We start from the raw sequence: 11,664 nt of genomic DNA, 5'->3' as shown, positions 1-11,664 counted from the left end.
TCATGGTGGCACTATGAGGGAGAGATTCAGAAGCAGGCAAAAGTTTGTTTCTGTGCAGCCAGCTACCTACTACGCCCAAAACTCAGAGTATATAGCCAAGAACAAGTAGACTACATTCTCTTCCTGATGACCCCATGTTCATTGTCTTCTCTTTACCCTGAAAAAGGAGCACATTTGAAACCAGTCCTAACTGATAACAATATGTCTCTTGATCTTGCAGGTTAGTGACTCAATGAATGTCTCTGAGCCATATTCCAGCTTTGCTTCTGTAAGAGAATTTATACTCTTAGGTTTTTCCTGTGAGTGGAAAATTCAGATCCTCCTATTTTCACTCTTTACTACAATGTATGCTTTGACTGTAACAGGGAACGGGGCCATTGTCTGTGCTCTGTGGTGTGAATGGAGACTCCACATCCCCATGTACAGATTCCTGGGGAATTTCTCCTTTCTAGAGATCTGGTATGTCTCTTCTACAGTCCCCAAGATGTTGGTCAACTTCCTCTCAGATAAAAAGACCATCTCATTTGCTGGATGTTTCCTCCAATTTTATTTCTTTTTCTCTTTGGGAACATCTGAATGTTTCCTCTTGGCCGTCATGGCCTTTGATCGGTACCTTGCTATCTGCCGTCCCTTGCACTACCCTAATATCATGACTGGGCATTTCTGTACCAAACTGGTCATTATCTGCTGGGTTTGTGGATTTCTGTGGTTCGTGATCCCCATTGTATTCATCTCTCAGATGCCCTTCTGTGGTCCGAACATTATTGACCATGTTGTGTGTGACCCAGGGCCACTGTTTGCATTGGCATGTGCCTCTGCCCCAACAACCCAACAGCTTTGCTACACTCTAAGCTCATTAGTTATCTTTGGTAACTTCCTCTTCATCCTTGGATCCTATACGCTTGTCTTATTAGCTGTGTTGCGTATGCCTTCTGCCACTGGGAGACATAAGGCCTTCTCTACCTGTGGGTCTCATTTGGCTGTGGTATCACTCTTCTATGGCTCCTTGATGGTCATGTATGTGAGCCCTAGACTCAGACATTCTGCTGGTATACAGAAAGTTGCAACTTTGTTCTATGCTATGGTAACCCCACTCTTCAACCCCCTCATCTATAGCCTCCGGAATAAGGAGATAAAGGCAGCCCTGAGGAAAGTTCTGGGGCATCTCAACATAATCCAAGATACACTTGATGATCCCTCCATTATCAGGTCAGTATAGTCTCACAAAAAGCAGTCAGGGTTATACAGTTATTCAAATCTTCAAATATAAGTCTAGTGATATTAACTATATCATCTTATGAAATTAAGCATCTATGAGGCCACTTATAATCATAAAGTGGCCAGGTTATATATAAATACATGGAAGTACTGGGTTCCACTTTGCCATTTAGAGTATATATGACCTAAGGAATGTACACATCTAGGTATTTTCTGGAGTGTTCATATGAAAATATCTGTGTTCTATTTGATAATTTAGATTAACAGTTCTGGGATCAATAAAATTACGTCATTTTGTTTGGTTGTCTGATTGTAAATAAAAGAAGGAAATGTATTTTTTTCTGTTTGTCATTCTTTTCATATTTGACTGTTTTATTTTGGTGATGTGGTCACCCCTGGCAAATAAACCGTTAAAAGCAATTATCCAAAATTTCTATGGGACAGTAATGCTATGGTAGCCTAAAGACATTTAGACATATGTCATTTGTTTTCCTTACACATTACCTCTTTCTAAGCTCCTTAAGGAGCAAATTCTAATTCTAACAACATCAATCAAAATACTCCGAAATACAGTATTCTGATTGCCAATACTTTTACCTAGACAAAGTGCTACCAAAAGCTTAATTGGTCAATTAATTAGGTTTTAGATGATAGGATATCTCCTACTAAAACTAGAGAGGGAAATGATCTACTTTATAATAAATTACCTAAGTTTAAAAAAGTAAGTGACAGTTCACTGTTATTTGTTGTTAAAACAGTGTAAAAATAACATTAAGGAAAATCAGTAAAGAAGAAAAGCATCTAGAATTCAATCCCTGTAACGTATTTTCATTTATACATATGCTTTGCTTACTATAACATCAAACTCGTTCCTATACTATAGCAAGTTTTTATAATTATTGTTTTTTTAGGAAATATAACATTCCATTCCTACTAATATGGTATGGATTGTAATTTCTTATGTGGTGAGATGAATATTTTCCTAGAAGGAGGATTGTCCTTCCAAGTAGCTTGAAGCTGACTTGTGCAAGAAAGGGAATTTCCAGAAGGGGGATTAGGAGAAAAATGAATGCCACCATTATGCAATAATGACCACTTCATTATTATCCAGGGATCCAGATCTTCCTTCCATCTACCACCAATCCTTTCATTATACATTACATTATATCCACTATTTTAGTGTAAAAATTAATACCTCAATTAAATCTTCATAAAGATTTGCCATAATGATGTTTTCAAACTGGATTGGACTCATCATCTAATCCAAAAACTGCCCCCATAAAATCCAGGATGTAAGACTACTATATGCATATATCAATTTTCCCTCTGGGGCTTTTATCTTAGAACAGTTTCCTGGTAAAGAAATGGATTACTCAGTTTGAAAGATTTGCACATTTTTGATTTGTGATTTTTGAAACAGACTTTCTAGATAGAACAATTATTTTTCCCTTTGATATGAGAAATTGTTGAGCTCCTTAGTCAATTTTACTTACCAGAACCCTGCCATGTATCTCTCACTTAACCAGTCCTTTGAGGATGTTTTCTAATTCTATACCCCTTCCCAGGGTATGTGACTTTTAAGGTTCCTGAGATCCGAAAATCAAAGAGCTGAAGAATAGGTAGTCAAGGCAGAAAATATTTCCACCATAATGTTAAAAATCTCCACTTTGGGTTTATTCAGTTAATACATTTACGCAGTCACTAACTCTTCAATGATCCCTTCTTACAATTCCAAATATTATGATTGGTTCACAATCCTTTCCATAGTATTAAATTATTTGATATACCACTACCATTTTATACAATATTTTCTCAAAGCCAAACTGCATCCCAAAAATAGAGGGAGAAAGAAACGGTTTTAGGGAGAGCAGTAAGAAGATAGTGTTCTTTCTTTTCTGAGCATTTAAACTTAAAAAAAAAAAAAAGCAAGATCATAGTTAAAAACCTATTGTTAGTTTTCTTGGGAAAAATGAAAAAAAAAAACATGTCTAGTTTTCACTTTCAAATGTAGTCGTGATGTTTACTAACTGCCTTTAAACCCTTGGTAAGCTAAATGTTGAATATCCCTCAACTGTAACTAACTTCCTCACAAAGTAAAAGCTATTCATAAAGCCAAAAATTATGTATGTTCAAGATTTTAGGAAAAGTAAGAGCATGGACACGTGGGGAAAAAATATCATAGGAAAAGAGAAAGTGCATTTATTACTTTAACAAGTTTAGATGTGCAAATTCACCACCACAGGGTTAGCTCTTATGGAAAGGGTTATCCTTATTGACAAGAATAATAATTAACATTTTGAGTCACTTGTTTGGGGCCTGGCACCTGTTCCAAGTCCTTTACAAATAAGTCTTTATTTTCTACTCATAACAACCCAAAGAGGTCAGGTCGGTGTTATAGTATCTCTGATTTTCCAATAATGAAACAGGCACAAGGAGAAACTTACATAGTCAGAGATAGTATTTGGATCCCAGGTGGGCTAACTACAAGGCTCACACTTTCCTGCTACTATCAAGGAGAAGGGCCAACACTCTGAAAAATAAATTGGTTACAAATTTAAGTACTATCGCTAACTGTGTGAGCTTACCCAAGTTATCCTTTCTTTCTTGATTTTTTAAATCTATAAACTAGAGCTAATGATAATACTTCCCTCACAGAAACGCTGTCATGAATAAAGGAGATTAATTAGAATAGAATCTTATACATAGTCTATATGATTGATTGATTTCAGTTAATATTAATACTTTGCACTTGGAAAGCTCTTTATCATTTACAAAATACTTTGACATACTCTCTCAATTCAACCTCACACACTCTGTGACAGAATTAGGGTAGACATTCTCATAGTCATTCCATAGATGAGACCCAGTGAAAGCAAGTATGTTGTCCAAGGTCACACAAGGAAGTGAAGGAAGCAGTTTGCTGACTTCCAGATCAGTAAGAATTCTACTGTGCCGTACCTTCTCTCCTGGAAACCCTGGCTGTGTCCTATGTAGTTACCTTCAGAACTGCATGGCAATGCAGGTCAAAAAGCTGGATTTATCTAGGAAATGAATACTGTAGAAGAGATATGCATGTAGGAGATATGCTTATAGGAATTTCTCCTCAATTGTTTTAAGATAGTAACTACACACATTACATGAAGACTTATGTAATAAACATTCAATAGGTAAAATATTATGTTACTGAATGAAAAGGCGGATCATGAAACACTATTATTACATAAGCATACTTAAATAGAGTGATGGTATTATGGGTAGTTTAGATTCTCTTATGTTACTGTTTATTTCCTAATTTTTCCATGATAGGCATGTATACTTCATCTAATTTTACAAAGGATGTGCAGTTTAAAAAATCAATGTTTATAAAGGGATATATAACTTAGAGCAACTCCTTTAGATATTTTAACCTAAGATTTCTATTTTATGCATTAAGAAAGGATAATGCTACTGTCTTTGGTAAGCCTTATAACAGGTGCCTTTCCAGAGCTACTCAAAGACTTCCATGTGGGGTCACATTGTGGAGAGAAGTAAATTTGGCTTCCTCATGCTTCTGTTTCACTCAAAATCAGCTCTTTCTGTAAATCATAAAGAGATTCTTGGCAGAAAACTCTGGCTTTGCAGTTTTTGTTCTAGATGCTCAGAACAGAAAGAAAATGGAGGAAATAGACATACCATGCAATCAAGTGAATCTTCAAAAAGAGGAAAATTTTCCCTGGGGAGTTCTCCTCTACATTTTTCTATCTCTCACATAAGCCCCTGCTTATTATTAGTATAAGAACAACTTTTCATTAAAAGAGAGCTTGAATTATTATGCTTTCAACACTTGCCTTTTATGCACTTCTGTTTTTTTAAAACAACCTGTTTCAAATGTCCATCTCTTTTAAAGAACACAGGCCATTTCTTGCTCTGTCAAAATATATACTTTAAGTCATCATAATAAAAATAGAGCCATTTTTTTAAATGATCATTCAACTATCTCAAAAAGAAGCAGATAATCCAGAATGAAAGAATTGGAATACAGTCAATAATACTGTAATAACATGTATCATGACATATGGTAACTATACTTATTATGCTGAGCATTGCATAATGTATATAATTTTTAAATCACTATGTTGTATACCTAAAACTAATACAATATTGTAAGTCAACTATATTTCCATTTCTAAAAGTTGGAAGCAATAATTACTTTTTATTAAGTAATTCAATCATTCCAGATTTTACCCACTTGAGTGAGGAAAACAAAAAGGAAACTCAAGATCTACCCAGGAACCCAGAATGGTTGAATATATTAGCCTTAGATTCAGTTGTGTATAACAGAAATCCAGGTAACAGCAACTTATACAAGGTAAATATTTGGGGTTTTTTCCCTCACATATATACTTCTAGAGATAGATAGTCTATGCCAGTTCAGAGGTAGGCAGTTCCAAGATGTCCTGAGGGACTCCTGGCTTTTTGATAAATTCTTCTTAGTATTTTCATCCCCAAAATCACCTTATTGTCTTAAGATAGGAGCTAAAGTGGCAGACTTCAAGAAGGAGGCCAATCTCTACTCCACTTATAACTGAACAGAAGTGTGCCACTCAATGACCCCTATATAAAGGAGACTACACCATTTGATTTCTCAAGCTGAGCACATTGTCACCAGAATAGAAGACTGTATTAAGCAGAAAGATAAGAAAAATGGATAGTAAGTAGTAAGCATGAAGCTAATGTACCTCTGCCATGCATGGATTGAGCAAAAAAGGAGAAAATGACTACAGTGATGGAAATTTAGAAATATACCCTTTTCTCAATCATACCACTTTAGGAGGTTGATATTCAAGCAAATATTCATATCCAAATGAACAGCAAGAGAAACTGATTCAAGAGAAAAGTCTTGAAAAACAAAAATGTTAAGAACAGAAACAACAACAAAAAACATGAGGCACCACACTGCCTAAGAATTTAATCAAAACTCATAAATGTGTATGGAAAAATTAAATATAAATTTGTTTCCCAAACTTCAACAAACAAAAGTACTTCATGTAGTACTTAAGAAAAATGAATTATTGGGAAGATAGATTAAAAAATATTCTAATATCTCTATAATAAAATTTATGTAATTGTTACTCCAAAAACAGGCAAAAAAATTTAAAGAGAGTTTCAATCAAAGCAAGCATGATAGGACTCAGAGTGTGGGAAACCTTTCTATCTTTGGGATACTAAATGACCCAAATTCAGTCCCGGCTCTTATTTCAAAACTTCCTCAGTGTATAGGATAAATTCTCTCTTATAATATTATGGGGTCTTCTTCAATTTCCTGCTACAAAGGAGCTTAATGTTAAGACTACTGGGAAGATGGAGAGGAAAGAGATAGAAATGATGGACATAGTGGGTTGTTCTTGCAAGGAAGAAAGAAAATTCTCCTGGAAAATGAAGAAGGGTCTTTTTCTTTCAAATGTCAGAAGGATATAATGCAAATGCAGTGAGAACTGAAATCCCCAAATCAGACTAGAAAAGAGGAAATCATGAAGTAGAAAAAGTTGGTAAGAGGGAAATTAGAAAAAAAATGCAGATTTGGGAGAAGAAGTTAACAAAGCACTCTTCCCTTTGCCCTGGCTCTTCCCACCTTTAACTTAACAGAGGTGTCACACCTATGTGTGAGAGTGAAGAGGCCAATATGGAAGAAAGAATCACAGAAGAAAGGCTTTTATATCTTTGTTACAGGAGAATCCTTCCTAAGAAATTTCAACTCTGTCTCCACTGAGCTCCATTTCCTCTGCTTAAGGGTAAATTAACTGCTACCCTACTACAACTTAAGTTTTCTGGACAAAGTAGAAAGTGATAAGGAAGAAAGCAAAAAATGGAGACTCTCCCTACATAGAGATCCTGGCCTTCTCCAGGGGAAGCCAGAGAGGCCTCAAGCTAGACAGGGGCTAGGCAGAGATTAAGGGGAAACATCTGGGTTAAAGCTTGCCACAATTTAACTGGCCAAATGAGGAACTGTCATTTGTGGAAAATCTGAGTGACGACTCAGATAATGCCATTAAAATTAATTTCCTAAGGACAAAGAATGTTCACTCCACAGTCTAAAATTAGTCTATATTCTTAGGATCTCTGCCCAGTGACATTGTGTCTCTTTGGTCTGAGATCTATTACAGACTTTGAAATCTCCTACATACTAGAATAGAGAGGGAAGACCAAGAATAACAGGACATCCTGTCATCCTGTCAGGGACTGACAGTGACGGAATGCAGTGTGAGCTCAAGAAACAGCTTTTCTTGGGGTGCCTGGGTGGCTCAGTTGGTTAAATGGCCAACTTTGGCTCAGGTCATCATCTCATGGGTTCATAGGTTTGAGCCCCACATCAGGCTCCATGCTGACAGCTCAGAGCTTAGAGCTGCTTTGGATTCTCTCTCCCTCTCTCTCTGCCCCTCCCCTGTTCATGCTCACTCTCTCTCCCAAAAATGAATAAACACTAAAAAACTTTTTCTGAAAGAAAGAAAGAAAGAAAGAAAGAAAGAAAGAAAGAAAGAAAGAAAGAAAGAAAGAAAGAAAAGGAAGGAAGGAAGGAAGGAAGGATGGAAGGAAGGAAGGAAGGAAGGAAGGAAGGAAGGAAGGAAGGAAGGAAGGAAGGGCTTTTCTAAAATGCAAGAGGGTTGCAGAGGAGCCCAAGAAAGAAGGCAGGAGCAGTTGTGGTGACTAAGCTGAGCCCAGTGACAGGATGCTTCCCACATTAACCAAGTACTCCAATCCATATCTGAAAGAATCCCTGTCTAAAGATGAAGACTGTTCTCTCTTCATTTGGTGTTGGTATTAGGAGACCTACACATTCCATATCAGTCCAACAAGTTTGCTGGCTACATTTAAAAAAACTGCAGGCTGGGGCGCCTGGGTGGCGCAGTCGGTTAAGCGTCCGACTTCAGCCAGGTCACGATCTTGCGGTCCGTGAGTTCGAGCCCCGCGTCGGGCTCTGGGCTGATGGCTCGGAGCCTGGAGCCTGTTTCCGATTCTGTGTCTGCCTCTCTCTCTGCCCCTCCCGCGTTCATGCTCTGTCTCTCTCTGTCCCACAAATAAATAAACATTGAAAAAAAATTAAAAAAAAAAAACAAAAAAAAACTGCAGGTCCCAGGAAAGAGTCAACACACTCTCTGTACTGGAAACCTTTGCCCCAAAGAGAGTTAAGACTATCTCAAGACTCTGGCCAGTGATGTTCATGTTGTGAGAGGAGACTTCAATGAGAATCTGAATTATCCAGAACAGAAAGTTGTGACTGTTGGCAGTTCAAAATTAATTTGATCCATGGGTATCATGTTACTCTATGGGGAATATGGCCACCTTAGCCCTGTTGCAGAGGGAGTTTGATGTGAATATTCATATCTTGAGACACACACACAAATTTGAAGCATTTGAGCATGAAAATAAATTTTACAATAACTCAGGTTCTGCCACTGGGGCATATAATGCCTTGGAAACAAACATTATTCCTTCATTTGTGTTGATGGATATCCAGGCTTCTACAGTTGTCACTTATGTGTATCAGCTAATTAAAGTAATGTGAAAGAAAAATGAATACACAGAAATCTTTTTTTTTAATATTTTTGAGAGAGACAAAGTGCAAGCAAGGGAGGAGCAGAAAGAGAGGGAGGGAGACACAGAATCTTAAGCAGGCTCCAGGCTTTGAGCTGTCAGCACAGAGCCACACATGAACCACGAGATCATGACCTGAGCTGAAGTTGGACGCTTAACCAACTGAGCCACCTAGGTGCCCAGAATACAGAGAAATCTTAAGGCCAGGACTGTCTTGCTGCTTTTTTCATTCCCTTGTCCAAATCAAGTAGTTAAACATTTATGAGCCAAAAAATTGTATCACTTTTATAATATTTTACAGTAAAATACAGTATCATTCTCTGTTAATACCATGTTTTAAGCTTCTTGTACTCTATAAGAATATATTCCACTTCTGTGTATTATTTCTATGAAAAAGTGTCCACCGCACAGTAAATGGTCGTATGTTAAGAAGAATTTACCCTTGTAAGTAAGTACCTTTAAAGTTGATATCTGGAACTTTACTACAAAAGCAGTGCGTGAGTAAAAAGAATTGTAGACTTTCTTGTTTACATTTTTCTCTCAGCAATAAAACAGCTACCTTTCATTTATAAATAAATAAATAAATAAATAAATAAATAAATAAATAAATAAATAAATGCAAAGGAATAGCCATAGAAATAGACGGACTCAGCATCAAGTATGTTGAGTGACATTCACAATGAGGTTGACAGTTCTGCAAGGTCAAGTCATCTTGACAACGAATCCCCTGGCCTTTCTCCAGCCTCTTCTGAACTCTTCACTAAACTCTGAAGCATACACAAGTCTGGTGCTCAAGGAAAGGGAGCTTCAGTGCTTCCAGAGCCAGCTTTATGTGATCTCCCAGGCATGTTATCCACAGGGCAAACTCAAGTGGAAGACAGAAAAGCCCTCAAGGGCTTTTAAAAGGTAAAGTATCTTTTAATACCAAATCCTCCTTTCCCCAAAGGCCTGAGTTACTGAATAAGCCAGACCCTGTCAGGAGGACAATCACTGTGGTTGTCCACACAGGCCCTTCACTGTGGTTTCCTGACATCTCTCTCTGCCAGAGCACCCGACTGGTCTCCTGCCTTTTTCTATCTTCTCTAAGACCTGGAAGGGAGACATATGGTTACTGCTCACTTCATAATGGGGAACTGGAGGCCTTACCATAGGAGAGGAATAAGAAAGCAGTAAGGGTCAATGGAACTTCCTGCCTCCATCACTATATTCTGAACACAAAACTATCAAGACTTCATTTTTTGTTTTAGTGCTTTTTCCTCTGCTTCATCCTCCAGTTCAACTTTCTCTACTGTCTTTATATCTTGCCTGAACTAAATTTTGAGACTCTCTTCATATTTTTTTTATTTTTTTTACGTTTATTTATTTTTGAGAGGAGAGAGACAGAACATGAGTGGGGGAGGGACAGAGAAAGAGGGAGACACAGAATTGGAAGCAGGCTCCAGGCTCTGAGCGCTCAGGTCAGAGCCTGATGCGGGGTTTGAACTCACACAGACTGTGAGATCATGACCTGAGCCGAAGTTGGATGCTTAACCGACGGAGCCACCCAGGCGCCCCAGGAGACTCTCTTCATAAACTCAACATAAACTCAATGGTGAAACTTCACTTGAAATGTTTCCTCAGCCCCACCTGAGGACTTTTCTAGTGGAAAGACCATCAAATCAAAATACGAAATTGTGTGCCAAACATCTTAAAAATGTGTACATATGATCTGTTTCCAATAATTTTTTCTAAAGGAAAAAAATAACAGATTCCCAGAAAAAGTGGATGAAAGTACAAGCTCCCTAGCCAAAGCAATCTTGAAAAAGAACAAAGCCAGAGGCATCACAATTTCAGATTTCAAGGAGACCTGCAAAGTGTTAGTATACTACAAAGTGTTAGTAATCAAAACAATATGGTACTGCCTCAAAAGTAGAACCCTTTGCTCCTACATTTTCATCCTTAAATTTAGTGTCTTTTTGCGAGAAAACACAGCTGCATTACTATAAACATATACACAGGTGCTTCTGATTATATTTAACACTCTGATCCAAGGCTTAAGGCCAACTCATTCTTCAGCTTAGACTCAGGCCTCTTTTCCCCTAGAGGTTGGATCAATTTAGACCTCAGTTAAAGAAATGCTTTCTGAGATCTAGCCAAAACTTTATCATTATATTCCTAGATGAGTCCTCTGGGAAAAGTCAGATAATCCAGAAGGGTCAGAAGCAAACCTTGGCACATATATTCAAAAGTACATGCAGCTGAAAGTAAGGCCTGAGTGCACACACAGAGTGTTCTGGATCACCACACCTCCAAGATGGACCATGGAGAATGGAATAATCATGGCTCAGAATGGGTTTGCTATATACCCTCCTTTAGAAGCAGGGGTGTAATCACTCATTCCCAAATCAGGAGAGACCACAGTGCCCTTTGCAACTTCATGTAACCAGCTTGAGAAGGTCAATACAGTCACTGTATGGGCTTCAAATAATTGCTATTCTGGATAACTTTTTAAAAATATTTATTCTTTTATCTTGAGAGAGAGAGAGAGAGAAGGAGAGAGAGAATCCCAAGCAGGCTCCACCCTGTCAGCTCAGAGCCTGATTTGGGACTTGAACTCACGAACTGTGAGATCATAACCTGAGCTGAGATCAAGAGTCAGATGCTTAATGGGCTAAGCAACCAAGGTGACCCTATTCTTGATAATATTACCTTCCAACACTCACCCTCTTTCAGAAGCCTGCTAAGGAATGTGGATGCAAGCACCCCACTGTGATTAGTTTGGCTGCACACTTTCTCCTACTGAAATGAGAGAACAAGGAGGTTGAAACTGACTCCAGGAGAAAGAGAACATCTCCCCTCTACCAGATTCTATAATCCTCGCATAACAGCTTTAGG

The 11,664-nt window shown here is 37.9% G+C and overlaps 1 protein-coding gene and 1 pseudogene across 1 annotated transcript; both read left to right on the top strand.

Annotated features, from left to right (window-relative positions):
* Window positions 1-205: 205 nt before the first annotated feature.
* Window positions 206-1,219, top strand: LOC112855656 (olfactory receptor 11H12-like). The gene has a single exon (XM_025919268.2). It carries the CDS (start codon window positions 233-235, stop codon window positions 1,217-1,219), a length of 987 nt encoding a protein of 328 aa, XP_025775053.2. The 5' UTR covers window positions 206-232.
* Window positions 1,220-7,451: 6,232 nt separating this feature from the next.
* On the top strand, window positions 7,452-8,761 carry LOC147580134 (vacuolar protein sorting-associated protein 29 pseudogene; annotated as a pseudogene).
* The last annotated feature ends 2,903 nt before the right edge of the window (window positions 8,762-11,664 follow it).

The sequence above is a fragment of the Puma concolor genome, chromosome B3, assembly GCF_028749965.1.
Source record: "Puma concolor isolate L17-30 chromosome B3, mPumCon1.1.hap2, whole genome shotgun sequence".
Classification (NCBI taxonomy): Eukaryota; Metazoa; Chordata; class Mammalia; order Carnivora; family Felidae; genus Puma; species Puma concolor.
Note: the sequence above shows the minus strand (reverse complement) of the source record. Positions and strands in the feature narration are given on the sequence as shown.